The sequence below is a fragment of the Condylura cristata genome, unplaced genomic scaffold (assembly GCF_000260355.1).
Source record: "Condylura cristata isolate star-nosed mole 26May11 unplaced genomic scaffold, ConCri1.0 scaffold00013, whole genome shotgun sequence".
Lineage (NCBI taxonomy): Eukaryota > Metazoa > Chordata > Mammalia > Eulipotyphla > Talpidae > Condylura > Condylura cristata.
Window position 1 is genome coordinate 2045384 of NW_004567114.1, and position 20474 is coordinate 2065857.

The 20474-nt window shown below is 58.6% G+C and overlaps 2 protein-coding genes across 2 annotated transcripts in view; one reads left to right on the forward strand and one right to left on the reverse strand.

Moving 5' to 3' along the window:
- Window positions 1-11940, reverse strand: part of LOC105853573 — an 86265-nt gene extending 74325 nt beyond the window's left edge. The window contains exons 1-4 of the mRNA XM_012724377.1: window positions 11853-11940; window positions 11583-11741; window positions 7963-8225; window positions 5061-5157 (exon numbers count right to left, since the gene is read on the reverse strand). Coding sequence (XP_012579831.1) covers window positions 5061-5157; window positions 7963-8225; window positions 11583-11741; window positions 11853-11940 — 607 coding nt within the window. The remainder of the gene's footprint in view (window positions 1-5060; window positions 5158-7962; window positions 8226-11582; window positions 11742-11852) is intronic.
- A 5246-nt stretch (window positions 11941-17186) lies between these two features.
- Window positions 17187-20474, forward strand: part of RTL1 (retrotransposon-like 1) — a 29021-nt gene continuing 25733 nt past the window's right edge. The window contains exon 1 of the mRNA XM_012724378.1: window positions 17187-20465. Coding sequence (XP_012579832.1) covers window positions 17187-20465 — 3279 coding nt within the window. The remainder of the gene's footprint in view (window positions 20466-20474) is intronic.

Below are 20474 nucleotides of genomic sequence, written 5' to 3' on the forward strand. Positions count from 1 at the left end.
GCCCCGGGCTTCCTCGCCGCGGTGAGGTCAGCGCTCCGCGCCCCCTCCCCGCCGCCGCCGCCGCCGGGTCTCCCCCTCCTCACTTGCCGGGTTCAAAAATCGCGGCCCAGGCAGCCCCCTTGTGGCAGTTGGGGGCGCCACAGACTCTTGCTGGTGTCTGAAGGATCAGACCGCTGATGCCTCTGATTCCACCGCACCCACCGCACCGTGAGTTGGCACAAATCTTAAGTAGCCCAACTCCTGGGCTGCGGGACATGGCTCAGAGCGCTGGTAGGCGCCCACTCCTCCCTCCCCCCTCCCGCGCCTCTCCCTCCTCCTTCCCTGCGCCCTCGGGACGGGGACTCTCCTGTTGAATATTCTCTGACAAGCTGACAGGTGTCTGGCCCCCCGTATGGGGCGGGGAGCCCGTTGGGGGCAGCCGGGGAGGCTGTGGGATCAGCGCGGCCTGGCAAGGCAGTTTGGTTTTCATCTGTCTGCAGCAGGTGGAGAAACTGAGGTGCAGGGAGACTCGAGGTCCCTGTCTGCGTCTGAGGAGGGGCTGGGGCTCTTTTCCCCCCCAAGAGTGGGTTTCAGCTCGCGGAGGGGGGCTGCCTTCTAGCCCGTCCCCTCCGGCCCCGCTCAGCATCAAGCCCTGGTTCTTTCCAAAGCCAGTCCTCCCCACGAGAAAGCCCTAGGGGGCCCCCGGACACGCTCCATCCTCTCTAACTCACTGTCCACGCAAACCAGCCCCGCCCTCTCCGTTTCCAGCTGCAATCTGCTCGGAGGTGGGCAGGGCCCTCCACACATCAGGTTAATAATGCCATTTTCATAAGCCTCTGCCCATAGTTGCTACCACCCAATTTTGAATCTGCCCTTCAAACGGATTGGGCCACAGAGGAGCTGGGCTCTTGAGCAGCGCGGGGAGGTGCTTATCACTAATCAGCCCGTCCCCGGCCCACCCACACCCCCAGCACACAGCACAGCCTTGCTGGCAGCCTCGGCAGCCAGGCGTGCAGGGAGCCCTGGACACACCGGGGGCCACCCCCGCCTGGCCTCTCACCGGCTGAGGGACGGTGAGTATGGGACCTCGCCCCTCCCTGACTCAGTCTCTGCATCCAGCAAATGGGGGCCCGAGGCTTGGCCTGGGAGCCCTGCCCTGCGCAGCCGGCTGGCTGAGGGCTCAGCCGCTTCTCAGGGCTGCCTGTAGCTCAGCTGCTGTGGTCCCGGTCACCCGGATCTGCAGTGACTCACTCCTCTCTCCTTCCCCACCAGGCTGAGCCTCGAGGACGGCAGCTGCCAGCCCGGCAGCAGACCGGCAGCTCGGCGCCTCTTCGTGCCCAGCCTCTTACTCGGGACTGCCTGACCCCAGGGGACAGGTAGGAGAGTGAGTGAATGGATGGATGGATGGGTGCACCCCAGAGACCGGGGGTGCTGAGCCCCCCTGGGTGTCTCTTCCCAGGCGCCTCCCTGCCTGCGCTCTGCTGGAGAGGCTACAGGGTGAGGTGCTGCCCCGGGCGTCGCTGCCGTGCCCGGTGCGCGTGCTGGGTCTGTTTGGTGCAGACGTGGGCATTCTGCTAGGCTGAGGCCTTTCGAGTTCTGCTGCAAGCTCCCGGGCCATGGCGGGCCCGCAGCTGGTATTTTTGGTGAGGGGAAACCTGCAGGGTCTCTGCGCCTGGCGAGACACACTGTTCCCACTCAGGGCCAGATCCTGAGGGCCAGACCACACACTTTCTTTGTGAGACTTGTCATGTGCATAACTCCTTCCTGAGTCCCGCTGTCAGCTCGGGCAGCCAGGTGGCGAGGGTGCCTTTTCTCACTCATTCGATCTTACTTGGAAGGTCAAGGGAATGTGGGTGACCTCTGCTAGAGAGCAGAGTCGGCAGGCTCGGTGGGCTCATCTGGGAGCCCCCAGACTGCTGCTGCCACTGCAGAGGCTGAACAGGGCCAGCCTGGGGCACCGTGGGAAAAGTGGGGGAGGGGCTACATGAGGAGCATTCTCCTCGGCAACTAGCGGGGGGGCCAGAAAAAGCCAGGAAGCTTGGAAACTGCTTCACAGACAGATGCTGAGCGGCTGGACCAAGAGGGTGGAGCCACGCCCTCCCCTGGGCCCCAGGGAGTGCAGCAGGGTCGTGGGACGTCCCAAGCTCAAGTGTACAGGGGGCAGGGGCTTCAAGGGACAGGTGTAGATGGCCCCTAGGGGGAGAGGGGTGACAGGGACCCCCAAAACTGACCCTCGGGTCAAGGGGGGGGGGTCGGCTACCTGACACGAAAAAATGAGAACTGAGCGTAAAAATCAACTTTTGCTTGCTGACTGCAGTGCACTAAGGGTAGAGGGGTGAAGGGCCGCTGCGGAGTTCAGAGGCACGTGGGGGGGCGGGGGGGCACAGTCGCTTGGTGTGCAAACACGACAAGCGGGCTGCTCGGGGGGAAATGGAGCTCCCTGTTCCAGGAGGCATCCGAGCAGAGAGAGGCAGGCCAGTTCTTGGCCAGGAGGCTGCAGCAAGGCTCCCTGCCCAGGTTGGCAGCCTGCACATCTAGGCCTCTGAGCAGCTCCTGCAGAGCTAAGTCCCGGCCGGCTGCAGCAGAGCAGGCTGGGGTCAGAGCAAGGATGCACAGACATTCCCCTGTCCCGTCGCCAGCCCTGAGCTGAGCAGCAGAGTCGGGGAGGTGGCTGGCGGAGCTGCTGTCACAATAAGGCAGTGAGGGAGAGCAGCAGAGTCGGGGTGAGTGTGTGGGGCCAGCAGGGGTTGGGGGGTAGGTCTGTTCTGCAGCCAACTGCCCATCTCAAGGGCCAGGCCACTGGAGTGGCCAAGTACCCGCCCCAGCTCCCAAGCACAGAAAGGTTGGCTTGGGTCCCGTGTGGGGCAACAGGCTGGTGCAGTGGAGCCGGGAGAAGTCTTCCTGGGGGAAGTGAACAAGGCGGGTCTGGTGCATTACAAGGCCGATCGGTCCAGGAAAAGCAGGGCCCTTTCCTGGAGGCTGGGCTGCAGCCAAAATCCGGCTGGCTGCGGGCTGAGACTTGGATGCTCCAGGGACGTGAGGCAAACCCCTCGCCCAGAAGGGGCTGGGAGCCGGCACGCTGATGAACGCGGCCAGCCTGGTGTCAGGGACTCCCCTCCGGCCCCATGCATGGGGGCTCTGTTTCAGGAACTCTGGGTGTCTGGCCATAACCGGGGACCCCGTTAGAAGACCCCGCTGTAGTTTCTAAAGTTCTCTTGCCTTTGTTCCCCGTGCGTGCGTGCATGTGTCTGCCTGCGTGTGCTCGTGGGAAAGGGGCTGTCCAAGGGGCCAGCTGGGGTTTCCTGTCTGCGGAATGGCCCAGCTGCCTGGCTCACCCTGAGGGCAGGGGTGCACCTCTGTGGAGCAGCAAGATTGGGGGTGCAGTGGCAGCGGGACGTGGGAGCAGCTGCTGGCTGCTTGGTCCTGACAGCCAGGTGCCGACAGCTGCCCGACCCACCGTGGGGGGGCAGCATCGTGTTGCAGGTGGAAAGCCAGGCTGCTCCCCGCAGAGGGACGGACAGACACCCTCCACCCTGCTTAGCAGCTGCCGGCGGGGGGGGCGGCTCTCAAGGCGCAGATGTGTGCGGCTTTTTGCTGTTGCCTGGGTTAAATCTATTAAAGGATTGCTTTCAAACTGTTGATCTGAAAATGTTTGCTCAAGTGTATTTGCATATGTGTCCCTGGCACTACATTTGGGAAGTGCAGGGAGTAAAACAAGAGGAAAGCTTGCACATGCAGGTCTCTGGCTGGGGGAGCCGTGGGGTGAAACAGGGCCCGCGGAAAGGCGGTGGCCCTCAGCGTTTATTTGCGAAGCCGTCCTCCCCAAGTCTATCTCTCAGGGGCAGAAGCAGGGGCCAGCTCCCACGGCAGGAATGTCCTCTCACAGACCAAGAGCACCCAGCCTGCCTGCACCCCTGCGCCCCAGGCCGCCCCCAGGCCTCCTGAGGAAGGTCGGGGGGAGCCACGCGGTAGCAACAGCCTTCCAGGGTAAACAGCCTGGAACTAGGAGAAGGAGGCTTTGTGCCTGAGGAAGTTCACTTTGTGGAAAGCACCTCCCAAGTGCTCCTTCCATCAGGGACACTGCACCAGGCACAAAACCCTCATTTAGGCTGGCCCGGCCCAGGGAGTGTTTTCTGTGAAATTTTGGAGAAGTCAGGTTTAGCCAGAAGTTTTCCAGGAATTATTAACCTCTGGAGACTGTGACCACTGTTCCTTCCGAGCCGCCCTTGCCAAAGTCTATAAATATGAGCCTGAAAAATCTGCCTGAAGAGCAGTCTGACATTTTATGTATATTTATAAAAAAATGAAAGAAGCTTCGGCCAGCGCGTTCAGGAGAGGCCCTCCCAGGTGTGGGGCCTGGCTTGCGGTGGGGGCGGGTAGGGCGCGGTCTCTCGTCCTCTCATTCTCCCAGGCCTTCCTTCGTGTTTTCTCTGAGAAGGAGCCTCCTGCGTCCCAGGGAGGGACCGCCAAGCATTCTAAAGATGGGGGGCTGCAGGATCTGGGGCCGGGGCGCAGGGTGCCTGTCCCAGGGCCTTGCTCTGGGTGTTCTGGTGGCTTTCTTTCTCACTGGGAAACTGAGGCAAGGACATTCTGGGGGACACTCCAAGGGCATTCACCTCTGTGTTTGCGCTCAAGATAGTCAGCCTTTTGGGGTGCCCCATCCCCACTCAAGAGGGGGTCTCCAGAGAAGACACCAAAACTTGGAGCAGCCTGGGACTTGGGCTCCCCCTATCAAGAGGGTAAAACCCTCTGCCCCCTGGGATAATGTGGATCCAGTGCCACAGCCCTGTACCCCACAGCCCCAGCTCCTCTCAGCCTCACTGCCCTCCCCCCGCTATCAGAAGCTAGGACCCCCCTCGTCTCCAACCCAGGGCCAGTCTCCAGCCTGTAAAGGGCACAGCTAACCACTTCCTTACTGAGATTCAGCCCTGCAAGCCCATCACTGAGGACAACGACCCCACACTGCAGCCCCGGTTCTGGGGACTTGCACCCAGAAACATGGGGTGCTGGCGCTTGCACCCAAGGAGCAGTCTGGGCCCCCCAGGTGTGAGTTTGCAGTTTCACGGCGTTCTGGGACTCACCCAAACACAGAGCAGACAGCCCAGCTTCTAACCTGCCGTGAGCCGGGGCGACGTGGCTTCCAGCCGGAGTCGGAGCCAGGAAGACGGGGCGCAGGGCCTGCGAGGGGACAAGAGGTGAGGAGCATGGAGGCTCTGTGGCTTCTAGGAAAATGTAAAACATTCTCTTGGACTAGGACAGCGTGCAATGAGGCATCACAGTTTCGGGGACTGAGCCCTCAGTCGGGGTTCACTGTAGGGAAATTTCAAGCCTGGTGGGGAAGCTGACGGGCAGGCGGGGCGGAGAGCAGTCGGGCACTTGCTTGTGGGGGATGCCGGTGCCCAGCAGGGACGACAAGGGGCAGAAGAGAGGCGGGCACAAGATGGGGGGCGCTCCCAGCCTTCCTGCAGGACCTCCCTGGCCAGGCTAGGGCTCTTGGCCTGTGTCCCAGAAACTCCAGGAAGTCAGGGAGGATTTAAAGCAAGGCACTGACAAGGTCAAACTGCTTTTTAGAAAGATCACTCAATGAAAACAAACTCTGCAAACCACTGACCCCAGCTACCCCAGCACTGAGAAGCTGGGGTAAGTTCCAGCCAGGGGAGAGTTTCACGTCGAAGCTGCACGCATGCTGCTTGAGGGTCACTAGCAAAAAGCGAAAGGAAAGAGCCCAGAACTTCCCTCCCAGGTGGCAGTGTGGGGTGTGTTCATAGAAACCTCACTTTAGGGCACACCCTCGCATGCTCAGTGTGGGCACGGCTTGGACTTACTTTATAAATAATAAAATCTGAATTATATTATTTCAGTAAACCCATGACCCGCCCTGGCGACTGGGCCACAGCTCCCTCCCCCACCCCCAGTGCTCCCAGCTGGGGCTCCCCGCTAGAGGAGGGTGCTTACAGACCCGGAATATTAAACAGCTCTTAAAAAGAATGAAACCTATTGTGTTTTGGCGGATCTTAGCATTGTGCGAACTGGATTAATCACGATCCTTTGTTCAGAGAGGCTTCCTCATCATTGGTCGGGGGCTGCCCCTCTTTATTTCGCTAATTTATGCATTCATATGTTCACGGCGGTGATGGCATCAACACTTGGCGGCCACCCCTCCAGCAGACCTTGGCAACTGCTCACACCTGGCCGCCGGCTGCCCCTGGCCGCGGAGGGGGCCGCCCGCGTGGGGGCGCGAGGGGGCGGCTAAGCAGCATGGGGCTCCTGGGCTGGGAGCCCAGGGTGCTGTTGTGAGAGCCCTGTTGATTTTTATTGTCTCGGAGCAGGTCTTGAGTGGGAAAAAACAAACACGGGGAAGGAAATGTACACAGGGCTGTTTGCGCAGCGAGCTCGTCGTGGCCTGTTTCTACACACAGGCAAATGCACACAAACATATCTGGAACCCCAGGCCCCAGACTGCTCAGGGCAGCGACGGGGGGAGGGCTGAGAGTGGGGTTCAAAGGCTGGAGCTTTCATCGGCCTTATTTTGATTTTCTGTAATTAGCCTGTCAATGAGCAATGCCTTTTCTGCCTAATTAAGTAAACACTTTGGGGGGCTACTTGGGTGCTTTCTTCCTTTTCCTGTGTGTGGGGGGGGAGGAGGGAAATTATATTTTGATTTTCACAAATTCAAAATATGAGCGTTTTGCCCGAGGGACCAGGAGGGGGCTCAGACCCCAAACTCGAGTTCTGTGGACACCAGAGGTTTATTTCATTCCCTTTTAAATTTCGTATATTCATGAGCAAAGCCAGAGCCCAGTGCCCGGTCACCTGCCTGTGCCGGGTGCCAGCAGGTGTGGCCCCACTGGGCTCCCACCACCCAGCCTCAGGCCCCTGCTGCATCTCCCCGGGGGGCTGTGATGCACCCACAGGGGCTCCTTCCTTTCAGGTCTAAAAGCGGCTCCGAGGACTGCAGCCGCGGCCAGTCCTGGGGGATTCGTTAGCGGGAAGAGAACTCCGGGAGAGGTGACATGAGGCTGGGGGCTGGGGCGCAGGGCCCAAGGCAGCCTGCGTCAGCCTGGAGGCTGGCAAGGGCCTGGGGATGGTGCATGCCACAGCTGGGCTCCCAGCCGGGCCCCTCGGCGGCCACGTTCCCTCTCCAGGCCCCCAACCCCAGGGGGCGGGGGCAAAGCACTGCTGACCGTGGTGCAGGGCGGGGGCGGAGGCACCTGCAGGTCTCCAGCCCCCCTTCCTGAACAGGGTAGTGCAGGGAACCCGGCGCCCGCCAGAGCCCCTCTGGCCCACGCTCCCGGCCCCGCCCGCTCGGGAAGCTCCGGCGCCCACGCCCCAGGCCGGAGCCCGCTGTTGGACCAACGTCTCCACCCCACCGGTGCAGCGGCTCTGACGGCCCTCCTGAACCCCAGGTTCTGCTAGGTGTCACCCTGCTTTCTCACCCGGGCCGGGTGGAGTGCTGATGAGCACTTTTGGGGTTCACGTCATAGCTCCGTCAAGATCTGGAATCTTGTTAGCACCCAGGTCGGAGCTGCCGCACCCCCACCTGGAGGTCACCTCCTCCCAAAATCTGCAGGAGCCAGTAAGGCTGATGCACGTCCTATCGTGGACCCAAGCTGACCCTCCCCGCCCTGGCCCCATCCCGCCAAGTGAGAAGGCTCCAGAGAGGGGGGCAGGAGCTGAGAGGCTCGGGGTGACCGGCCTCGAGGCGTTCAGTCATTTATTTCATCTCTAAAACAGGGCGACCCTTGAGCATGGCTGCCCCAGCCCGCTGGAGTGCCCTAAAGTGCCCAAAGTCACCCCGCTCCTGGAGAGGGACTGACCTCGCAGCCCTGAGCACACCCCAGCACCCAGAGACGCCTGGGCGCCGGCCTCCCTGCCTCGGGGTGGGGCTCCGACGCCTGCCCGGGCCGGAAAGGGGCACTGGCCGGCAGCTGCTCTGTCCCCCGCCCCCCAACGGCTGCCAGCACAGAGAGCGGGGTCACGTACCTGTCCTGCTGCAGCCGCGGGCCAGGCCCAGTGTCCTGTTGGCTGACCTCCACCCGGGACACCACTCACTGCCCGTCGGGGGCAGTGAGCCTCAGGCTGCAAAAGAAAGGCCGGCGTTAGCTCCACTCGGGGGCCCACAGCCACAAACTGTCCGATTTCACAAGTGAGAAACGTGGGCGGCACGGTTTTGCAGACCTTTCTCTGGATCCTGGCCAGGCCTCTGGTCCCTTCCTGGGAGAAAGCGCCTCTCACCTCCACGCCGCCTGGGAAAGGAGACCAGAGCGCTCAGCTGGGCCCTGCCTGCCCCGGCTGCCCGGCCCAGCCCACAGCAGCCCCCCGGTGTGCGGGCCCCCTGCCCTGCTGGGTGGCAGGGAGGCGCAGTGGGGACAGACTGACGCCCCGGGCAGGGCCGAGCTCCAGAGGCCTCGGACTGGGCAGATGCCACCGCCGAGAACCTCGTCCTGCGGGTGACTTCGGCCCCTGAGGCTGTTTCCCCTCTGAAAAAGGGGGTGATAAAAGTGAGCGCAAGGTGGATGCAGCGCACTCAAGGGGTGCACAGAGAGGTCCCAGTTGGGGAGCAACGGGGGGAAAGGCGAGGACAGCAGGGGGCTGGGGGGCGCCGGCACCCCGGGGACACCTCCAAGCCCCCAGCCCAGCCCTTCCACCCCTGTTCCCCCTGCGACTTTCCAGAGAGAAGCGAGGTCCAGTTGGCGGACCGGAGCAGCACCCCTGAACGCGCTCACCGACTGCAAGATTGGGGTGGGGTCCCATGCTGACCCCCCCGGGGTTGGCGTGGTGAGGAAGGCTAAAGGATTGGTTTGCCGCGAGAAGAGCCATGGCATGGTGGAGCCAGGATCTGCTCAATTCTCGAGCAGCTATAATTAGCAGGTCCTGGGCCAGCTGTCCTGTCCCTCTGCTGACAACCATATTAGCCGAAATGAGCCGAGGATGACCACATGAGCTTTTCAGGGAGATGGAGGCGGCTCGGAGGCCCCCAGTCCCCTGGTCTGGCCTCCTGTCAAGCCACGAGGCTGACTGCACAGATGCCATGCGAGGAAAGTCACTTCTTCCACCCGGGGTCCCTCAGGGTCCCCGTGCCACAGGCCACCCTCTGCTCCTGCCCTTCCAACACCGGGGAGGCGGGGCAAGGAACCCAACCGTGTGCACTGGCTCCGGCTGCCCTCTCCTCAACTGGACACCCTCGGTCTTCCTCTAATGCTGGGGAGCGTGCCGGGCCTCGGAGGGAGGATGTGGAGTGTTAGGGCGTCACGGGAGGGCAGAGCCTGACACAGCAGACGCTGGGGTGTACATGAACCCCAGAGATCCTCTGTGAGGCGCCTTCTTCATCTCCACCCGCCACGTGTGTGTGGGTCCGTGCGGCGGGGCCAGGGACTTTGCCACCCCAATCACAGCAGCCCCAGGCTCACCCCGCAGACCCCAGTTACCCACTTTGATGCGGGGCATCACCACCTCCCAAGTTAGTGGGCAACTTTAGTGACCCCAGGCCTCTGTCACTAGGTCCTGCCTGCACACAGCAGCTCAGGGGGGCAAAGGCTTGACACTCGTCCCCCTGGAAGGAGCGCCCCTCCCATGTGTCCAGGGAGAGAGGGTGGCCCCCCTGGGCCCACCCTGGCCATGAACCCGCCCCCAGCCCCCCGAGCCTGCCTGTTTCTGGACCTGCAGCTCTGGGCTAGAAGAGAGTAGGCCCCAGGCAGCTCTGCTTACATGAGACCCCATGAGGCCCCCCCAGAGCTCAGCCAGCTGCTGGGAGACAAGCAGAGTAGCGTCCCTCAGCCCCACACGCTCGGCCAACCCATCACTCTTCCCTCGGGCCACCCGCGGGCACCTTCAGACCCCCGAGTGGCAGGGCACGGCCCAGCCCTCCTAGAGCGAAGGGGAAACTGAGGGCCCGGCAGAGCGCGGGAGGAGGCGGCAGGGCCAGCTGGCAGGTGGCGCGGGCTCGGCCCCAGCGCGTCCTTGAAAGGCAAGAGCAGCCTCGGGAGCCACTGATTGGCCGGGCCCAGTTGGGCAGCCGGAGAAGGACACGCTCATCTGTGCCCCCCGCCCAGCCCCCCCACGGGCAGGCACGCTCTCCCCCTCCCAGGTTATTCTGGGCAGAGTGATCCAGTTGCCCCCGAAGCGACCGGTCAAGCGGGATGGGAGGGGGACAGGCGTCAGCACACCGCCACTGGTCAGGGTCAGGCTGCCCTTCACCTCGAGGGCAGAGAGCACAGGCCTGGGGCCCTCTCCCCAGACCCCAGCCCCACACACCAGGCTAGAGAGGAGCCCGGTCAGCACTGCCCTGACTCCTGCGTCCCGAGTGCCAGCAGCCCCAGGGGCTCAGCTTCCCCAGGGAGGCTGGAGCCCCAGTGGGGCGTGACACTGCGGGCGGGCCGGGGTGGGAGGCTGCTTTACAGGAGGGGTGGCTGCCCGGGCCCAGAGGTAAAGGGGTCCCCCACCTGGAACGCTAAGTGGTCCTCCCCGACGGCCAGCCGGGGTTGCCGGGGCCCTCCGCCAGCCGCATCGGGGCATCTCGCAGGGCCGCGGGCGCAGCCCACCGAGGACACAGTGGCCCTTGACGCTGGCTTCATGCTGGTCAACCACGTGTAGCGCCCCAGGGTCCTCGGGCCCCCCCGTGCCGGCACCTGCCCAGGCCCCAGCACCCGGCCCTGGTGGGGACCAACAGGGCTTCCCTTTGGGGTCACGCGGCCCCTAAGCTCTGGTTGGTGACTGTGCCTCTCACCCCATCCCTGGAGATGCCCCCGGGTGAACAGGCTTCACCCGAGTGAGCCCCTGACCCGAGCTCCTGCCCTCCGCAGGGCCACAGGGGAGAGAGAACCCTCGCTTCTCTCTCGTTTCCCCTTCCACCCTCTGATCTCCTCCTTGCACCCTCTACCTTCCTCCCAGCAGCTCGGGCCTCCTGCCCTCCTCCCCTGCCCTCACCTCTCCCCTAATTCCTCCACCCCCCGCCCCAGGCTCAACTCTGCTCCTAAATATCCTGCCATCTCCTTTTCCAAGCTCTATTTTTAAAATCAGATTTCCTTTACTGTACAAGTGAGCTGACAGGGAGAGGTATTTGCTGAGGGATTTGCCCCCCCCGGGCCCCCCCACGCCCCCCCCACTTCCAACCCTTCAAAGACGGGCAGTCCCAGCCCTGACCCAACGGGCCACGGCTCAGAGGCGCGAGAAGCTGACCAGACCAAGAGGGCTCGGGGCACAGAGGTGGTGAGACTGGGTGACTGCCTGCGGGGGGCGGGGGAAGGAGGGTTCCACCCAGAGACCCGGGGCAGTGCACTGAACCCCAATTTTTTTTATAAGGTGAGACTCTCCAACTCGGTAGCTTCTTCGAAAGAGACTGCGACAAGACTTTAGACTTGCACCTGAGCGCGCTGCTTTTGGAGGTCTGAGAACACTGCTGCAGGTCTCCCCTGAGGGCCTCGGGGTGGCAGGGGCGGGCTGGTGCAGGTGGGAGTTGGGGTGCCCCTGGGCCTGCCCAGGTGCTCCAGGGTGCAGAGCACCTGCAATGGTGAGAGCCTGGCCCCAACACTGCCCCACGTCCTGGCTGAGGGGTGCCGAGCCCCGAGCGGACCCCTCCCCCGGCCCCAGGGCCCCTCGCTCACCTCCGGCGTGGCATGGAACGTGAGGGTCCTCATCTCCCGGGGGATGGTCTGCAGGCTGCCGCCGCCGCTCCCCTCTGGGGACCCAGCACGGTGCCTGGGCCGGGAAGAAAGAACAGAACGTGCTGCTGTATGAACTCACGAGTTCTTGGCCGAGCCCAGCTTAAACCGAGACCCAGGCCCGTCATCAAAGCACGTTCGGGGGGAAGGGGCAGGAAAGCCAGGCATAAGGACCGAGGTGTTCTGGAATGCAGGTCCCGCAGCCCAAGTCACCAAGCAGCGTGAAGGCTGCTCCACAGGACAGACCCTGGGTCCACTTTCCGCTGCACGCCCAGGCATTTGGCTGCCGGGCTGCGGTCATGGGCTGCGGGGCCTCGCTCCGAGAGGCGGCTGCGCCAGGTGCGGACACATCTCTTTGGGGAGGAGAAGACACTGCAGATGGGGTGCGGGGAGGACCATGTGGAGATAGGGGCTGGGGGAGAAATCTGGACTTTATTTTGAGGAGTGACAAGATCAAGTTTTTGTATCACGCGAAGGAGTCGGGATTCTTGCCAAAGGGTTTTAAGAAATGTGATGGCAAAATTTTTGTTTGTGGGAGATGAATCCTCAGGGAAAAAGCATGATAAAGTAGGTCTGAAGGCCAGTCCGGCGGGCAGCGGGAACGCCACAAACCGTGGCCGCAAGGACCCCGCACGATCCAGGGTCGCCCGCCGCCTCCACAGCTCGGGTGTGGGGGTCACGCCTGGTGTCAGCACACCGGGGGCCCTGGTGGCTGTTGTCACCAAGGCTGAAAGACTTTACTCAGGGGAGCGCTATGGCACACAGTGGGCATTTGCAAAGAGCTGCAAAGAGATTTGGAATTTATTTTGAGGCGCTGACATGATTCAATTTTTTGCACATGCCTCAGAATTTGATTTCAGCCAATAACAAGTTGCCAGAGAGTGACATGGTGTGTTTTGGGGTTTTGTTTTTTTTTTTTTTTTGTTTTTTTTTTTTTGGATTTGATAGAGAGCAGTGAAAATAAAATTCGCATTTGATGATAAGAATTGGGATTTTAATTCCACGATTCCACAATGAAAAGCTACCATTAAGATTTTAAGGTGGAGTTCCAAGATCAAATTTTACATACTGCACTAGGAAGTGTGAATTTTATTCTCAGGGATGACAAGATCAAATTTTTATAGCATGCTAAGATGTTTGGGCTGAAGCCAGTAAAGGGTTCCCAAGAACGACAGGGCGACATTCGGGATGTTTTATAGACCAGTCTGAAAATAAATCATATGGTAAAGCATTGCATTTTATGGTAAGTACTTGGGACTTTATTTTTCGAACAATGAAAGTCGCTTGCAAAGTTTGAAATTGGGGAGTTACATGATACCATGTGTGCATTTCAACAGAACTGCAAGAGTGGATTTTTATGGCAAAGAGAACATGATGAGATTTTTATAACATGCCAAGGCGATGTGATTCATGTGAGGCTGAAGGCATGCGAGCGTTTCACTGGGGAGGGATGTGATCTCATTTCTGGACCCTGATGCAGAGGTATTTGGATTCTAGCCAGTAAAGGGCTTGGAGAACTGATTGATAAGAAGAGTTTCATCTGCGGGAGAAATAGCTGGTAAAATATATTTTGCGCTCAGGCGTCTGGATTTGGTGAACCAGGTAATGGAGGGGCATGGACGGCTCCGGGGGCACCTCTCAGCCCAGATGCGCCCCGACCCGTACTCAGTGCTGGGCAGCGGCTCACTTATGGCGAGGAGTAAATATGGAGTGGTCAGGCAGCTTGTACGCAGAGGCGATAGGTTGAATGCTATAGAGGCTCAGAGACTTGGACAGTGTTTAAAGGACGGGATCCCATTTCGTGCCACGGTGAGGAATTGAATTTAAGCCGTGAAGAGATTTTTGAGAGTGACATGGCGAAGGTTCTGTGTTTAATAAGAGCCATCTGCAAAGAAACTATATAGTAAAATGTGTATTTTGTGCTAAGGCGTCTAGGTCTTTTCTCGTAGATGAGTAGGAGAGGTCACAAGGCTTTCAGCGGACGCTGCAAGACCAAATGCACGCAGCGTGCGAGGACTTGCGGCTTCCCCCACTCTGAGGGCCGACAAGGCCAGACTGTCAGCTCAGCTCACGCTTGGCTGTTGGGAATTAAGCTGCTACAGGGCTCAAGGAGTCGCCGGGCAGAGTCTGCGCGTTCTACCCACCCGCTTGCAGATAAATTCCACCATTTGTTTTTTATGCTAAATTAGAATTTCTTATTAGCGACAGCGAAGACACGTGGCAATGTGAAATTTACATATAATTTACATGATATAAATTACGGGGTAACTTTTATGCCTCTTGCTCACGGCTGAACTTTGATGGTAAGGAGTATGAAAGGTATTTCGTAACATGCCAAGGATGTTAGATTTTAGGGTGAAGCAGGAATGTCGGCAAATTTAATCGGTTACATCATTCAGTTTATAAATAACCCGAGAAGCAAAGACTTTTTAGTAAGAAGAGGTATAATCATCTCTTCTTGAATGAAATTTCACTCAATTAAATTTCTTTTATTTTAGCCAACTTAAATTTTGAATGTTTGGTCAGTTAAGGACTTAGCCTGCTTAGGGTTTTTCATTTTATCCATTAAAAGATTTTAAGAGAACTACCAAGATTTTTAATTTCATTCAACTTTTCTAGATCTAACTGACATTTAATAGTATGTTAGATTCAGTCATTAACGTTTTTAAATCACTGGGGGCTGTACAGGGCTTTAAGTGTTTTTAAGACTCAGTGATATGTACTTTCCTACATTTTAATCAATTTAATTTTTTAATTTTAAATTTTAGACGGTCCAAATTTTCAAACTTAAATTTTAGATAATTTAAATTTTAAATTTCGGCCAATAAAGAATTTATTAGATTTCAAAAGACAAAAATCTTTTACTGAGGATTTTAATTTTATTCAACTTTTAACCTTAAATTTTAAGCCACTAAAAAGGCCTTAACATTTTTAAGACACAGGCTGAAATTATACGCTTTTAAATTACAGTCAACTTAAATTTCTAATTTTTAGTCAATTTAAATTTTTTCAGGTGAGCCGATTTAGATTTTTTAAATTTGGGCCACTAAAGGTTCTTAAGAGACCTACCGAGATTTTTTTATTTTATTCAGTTAAAATATTTTGGCTTTAGCCAAAATTTTTAATGTTTGGTCAATTTAAATTTTTTCAAATTAGTAAACTTAAGATTTTTTCATTTTAGTCACTATTAGCTTTTAACTTCATTCGAGTTAAATTTTTAAATGTAGCCAAATTAAATTTTTACTCAATTTAAAATCTCTCAGTGTACCAATTTAGGTTTTTAATTTATTTTAGCCATTAAAGGGTTTTAAGAGACCTAGTGAGTTTTGTTAATTTTATTCAATTTAATATTTTAGTCGACTTCAATCTTTAATTGTTCGTTAACTTAATTTTTTAAGCTTAGCCAACTTAGGTTTCTTAAATTTTAGCCATTAAAAGGACTTTAAGAGACCTACTGTACAATTGTATTTTATTCAGTTTAAACTATTTAATTTAGCCAATTTAAATCTTAAAATTTTTAGCATTAGCCAATTTTAAATTTTAACCATTTAAAATCAAAACCATTTAAATTTCAAAATTTTAAATTTTAACCAATAAAGGGCTTTAAGAGTTTTTAGGGACATATCAAGACTTTTTTATTTTTAATTTTCCTTCAATTTTTAATTTCAACTAATTTAACCTTAAATTCTTTTAATTTAGCCAACTTAATTTTTTTTTTAAATTTTTACCAAGGTAGGGCTTTGAGAGTCCTAAGAACATCCTTAGATTTTTATTTCTAATAAATGCATCTGCAGATGAATTATATAGTCAAATTTTACACTTCAATTAAGATTTTATATTAGAGAATTGGGATTTTGCTGTAATAGTACACACCTTATAAGGAGTTAGGAAAGGAAATGAGTTAATTTTGCAATGTGCTATACAGATGTGATGGTGGTGGTGACGGTGGTAGCTGGTGGGGATTTCACTTGATTCGTACCTCATATGAGAAACATAATCTGTGCCTTGAGGAAAGACATGAAAAGTATTTTCTACTATTCGGAGGTCCTTCCATTTTAGCCAGAACATGATTTTGATGAGTGTGTGTGTCAGGAATTTTTGTGCTACAAGGTTTGAATTTTAAATTATCGCTGGTAAGCAGATAGCCAGAAGTTTTCACCAGCAGCCTGTGTGATCAAATGAACTGCCCCAAGAATGCAATGGTTTTGAGAAACAGCAGATCAGAATTTTGCATATTATTTGGAAATTTGGGCTTTCAGCCAACGAGAAGTTTTTTATGGCTAAGAAAACCAAGCAGGAATTAACACTGTTAAATGAATAAAGACCAATAACCACAGAGCTAATTTGTTGAGTAATTAGAATTCAATTTGCTCTTCCCAGCAGAGAGGAAATACGCAAATTATCCCAACAAAAACATCTCTTGAAATTCAGTCTCTGCCCACTCAAAACCACCCAAGATTAGGTCTCTAAAGATCTACTCAAAGGCAATCAGATATCAAAGATGCCCCACGCCCTCCCTCACCCCTCCATATCTCAACTCCCTGGAAGCCACCTATGCTGGGGGAAGGTGACTGCCCGTACAGAGATGGGCACCGGTCAGAGAAGGGAGCGGGCGCAGGCCAGGGCTGGAGGGGGTGCGGGCGCGTCTGCGGGTGAGGAAGCGACGCCCTGTTCTCAAGGCTCCTGAAACCCCAGGAGAAAGAGGGGACCTGGGAGAGGGGGTGTGGGGGAGGGGGCCCCACCTGCAGAGCTCGACTGGGCAGAGCCCAGGGAACGCAGCAGGGGCAGGACAAATCAGAAAGGGTCTCAGCGAGAACCAGATGACAGATGTGCCCGCCTCTGGCGCCTTAGAAACACTTCCAGGGAACCCCAGAGCCAGCGTGCAGACCCCTCTCTCCCGGGGTCAGCGGCGCTTGGCAGGAAACGGCTGCTCCCAGCACTAGACCACGGCCAAGCGCCCGCTGGCTCTGCCCCCGTTCCCTGAAGTCATCCCGCCGGGCGCCGCTCCTGGAGAGCCCGGCCTGCCCCCGGGCCAAGCCGCCTGCAGAGTGCCCGCCGGCCAGGGCAGCTCCGAATAGCACCAAGATGTGCCCCCGTGACTCTCGGGCGACCGAGTAAGGGAAGCGGGTGGCCCGGGCACACGTGCCAGGGGGAGCGGAGCGGCCAGCCGCCTTGCCAGGTGCCTGCCTGCCACGCCAGCACTCCGGGCTGTTGCAACGCCAAATTTATGGGCTGTGAATTTCTCACCACCATGGGGGAAGGCGCCTGGGCCAGACGGCAGTGAGCCTGGGAGAGTAGGTCACGAGGTCAGGGCTGACACAGGGCTCTCCCCAGGGCGCCCAGCCTGCACCCAGGCCAGGACCCCTGTTCTGATGAACTGGGCATGTTTTGTCCTTGAGCACCTGACGCCTCCGGAGACCCTAACCTGACTCTAACCGCACCCCCCAACCCCCCGCCCCCAGATTCTGGTCTCTGCAGCTCCAGTCGCTGACCAGCGCCTGCCAACCTTACCAGTCTTCAGAGCAACACTCCTTTCCACCCGACGACATGATAGAACCCTCTGAAGACTCATTTGAGACGATGATGGAGCGTAAGAATCCATCATCAAAACAAATGGAGTCCTCCGAGGGCTCATCCAACACCACCGAGGAGCCGGCGGGCCGCGGCGCGGAGGCGGCGGGGGCGGCCGGCGGCCCCGGCCGGGGAGAGGCTCAGCTGCTCATCGATCTCCTCCAAGACATGGAGGAGCCATCCAGTGGCCCACATAGGGAAATCACGGATCCACCCAATGACCTACTCCAAGACCTGGAGGAGTCATGCTACGGTGCAGAGCAGGAGGTGGGGGGTCCGTTCAGCCAGGCGCCTGAGGGAAGGGGAGAGATGCCCGTCACCCCCTGGGGAGACCAAGAGGAGGAAGAGGACAGCACTGACCTGCCCGAGCTGGACGGCGAGGAGAACCCGGCGGAGCAGGCCGACGCCGCGACCGCGGAGACCATGAGCACGGTGAGGTCCGTCATCTCGCTGTACTTCCGGATGCAGGATCTCAGGGAGCAGCAGAGGGTGGCCGAGGAGATCCTGACGGAGGCCATCAGCGCCGGCCGGCTGCCCACGCCCCGGCCCTTCTCGGGCGACCGCCGCGAGTACCACGAGTTCATCGTGCTCTGCCAGCTGGTGCTGCAGGGCCACCCGCGCATGTTCTGCAGCGACCGCCTGCGCGTGGGCTACGTCATCTGCCACCTGTCGGGCCTGGCCCTGGAGTGGGCGCAGGCCCTGCTGCGGGAGGAGAGCCCCCTGCTCGGCGACTTCCCCGCCTTCCTGGAGGCCATGTCGGAGAGGTTCGAGTACCGGCAGGCCCTGCGCGTGGCAGAGGAGGCCATGCTGAACATCCGCCAGGGGGACCGCTGCGCCCTCGACTACATCGCCGAGTTCCAGGGCCTGGTGCCCACCCTGGGCTGGCCGGACGAGGTCCTGCAGGCCCACCTGTGCCAGGGGCTCAACGAAGACATCCGGCACTACCTGTTCCGCGTCCCGCAGCCCGACTCGCTCCACAGCCTGATGGTGCTGGTCCTGCAGATAGAGGAGAAGCTGGCGGAGAGGAGGGCCATGCTCAGGCTGCCCCCGGAGGCGCGGCCGCGCAACCTGACCTGGGTCGACTCACCTGCGCCCGAGCGGTGGACGGTGAGCAGCTGGCTGCCCTCCGAAGGGCACCCCGCCATCAACCGCGACCACCTCTTCCTGCTGCTCATGGTGAGGGTGAACCCCTACCACAGCGTGGCGGTGCGGGCCCTGGTGGACTCCGGGGCCAGCGGCAACTACATGGACGAGAGGTTCGCCCAGGAGCACTACGTGGAGCTCTACGAGAAGACTTACCCGAGCCCGGTCCAGAGCGTGGACGGCTCGCTCGTCGGCAGCGAGCCCGTCTGGCTCTACACCGAGCCCCTGGTGTGCATCCACCAGAACCACCAGGAGTCCCTCGAGTTCGACATCGTCCCGTCCCCCACCTTCTCGGTGATCCTGGGCATGGAGTGGCTCCGCGTCCACAGCCCGGAGGTCGACTGGGCCGGGGGCCGCTGCTCCTTCCACTCTCCCTACTGCCTGAAGAACTGCTTCCGCCCGCCCCCTCCGTGCGTCGCCCTGCAGCGACACGCCATCAGCCTCCTGCCCGGACTGCCGCCCCTGTACTCCGACCTGGCCGACGTGTTTAACCCGAAGGAAGCAGATGATGAGACATCCGACCAGCCAAGCTCAGACGGATCCGATGATCTTTCTGAATCAGAGCCCTCTGAGCTTCAGCAGGCTGGAGACAGTGATCACAGCGAGACCTTTTACGAATGTCCCTCCAGCGCGCCGTGGGAACCTGTGGGTGCCGAGATGCAAGAAGCAGCCAAGCCAGACGTGTACTGGGACACACAAGACATGCTGGACAGCAAGCAGGACTACATACAGGTGATCCCCGAGCTGTTCGACCCGCTACACGGCGCCACGTGGTTCACCAAGCTGGAGCTGCGGGGCACCATCGTGGAGGAGAGCCTGAGCGTCCACCACGTGGAGGACGTGTGGCAGGCGGCCTTCGGCCTGCAGCGCCGGGAGACGGACAGCTACCAGCCCTTCGTGCTCTGCGCGGACCCCATCATCCGGCAGAGCGTCATCCACTTGATCCTGAAGGACATGCTGGGCTACTTCGTGCTGTCCTACGGGCAGGACGTGCTCGTGTTCTCCATGAGCCAGGAGGAGCACGGCCAGCACGTGCGGCAGGTGCTCCTGCGGCTGCGCCACCACAGCGTCCACTGCTCCCTGGCCCGCACCCAGTTCCACCGCCACACGGTCGAGTTCCTGGGCTTCGTCATCACCCCCAAGGGCGTGAGGCTCAACAAGAGCATCGTCAACACGGTCACGGGCTACCCCACCCCCGGCTCCAAGAAGTCCCTGCGCCACCTGATGGAGTTCATCGTCCCCTACCGGCACTTCGTGGAGCGCTTCGCCGCCCTCACCGAGCCGCTGGTGCGGCAGCTGCTGTCCGAGCGGCCCTTCTACTGGGGCGACGAGGAGCAGGAGGCCTTCGAGGGCCTGAAGCGGGCGTTCCGCAAGGCGCCCCTGCTCCACCACCCCAAGCCCCAGAACCCCTTCTACCTGGAGACGGGCGCCACCAGGACGGCGCTCTACGCCTCCCTGACCCAGGTGGACGAGCAGACCGGCAGGCGGGTCTGCTGCGCCTTCTACTCCCGAACCACCTCCCGGCTCGAGGACAGCTACTCCCCGCTGGAGATGAAGATCCTGCCGATCAGGGCTGCCTTCATGGTGTGGTGCCGCTACCTGGAGAACACCGAGGAGCCCATCATGATCCTTCTAAACACCGAGGATCTAGCCTCTCTGAATAATGACAGGCTCACCGTACTTCTCCCGGGGCACTGGGTCTTCTTCTTCTCCCACTTCAACTTCGACGTCATGGAGCGGCCAGACCCAGAGGGCGGCCGGCCCGGGGCGCCCCTGCGGAACCCCCACCGCAGGGGGCTCCCCCGCCTCGGGGCCGCGCGGCCCCGGCTGCTGTTCGCTCTGGGAGGATCCCGCAGGGATCAGCTCGCCGAGTCCGGGGAAGAAGAGGAGGGCGAGGAGGCACCCGGGCCGGGTGGGCCGGGCGGCCTGACCCGCCAGCAGGAGTTCCTGGCCCTCATCCCGGTCGACCAGATCCTCAGCGCCTTCCTGGCCCACTACAGCGCCGCCCAGAGCCGGGCGGTGGTCCTGCACTTCTTCCGCGGCCTGCTCTTCTGGAAGGACACCCTGGCCGTGGCAGCCCTGCTGGTGCTGCTGAGGGCGCGGCAGCGCCCGGCCCTGCCG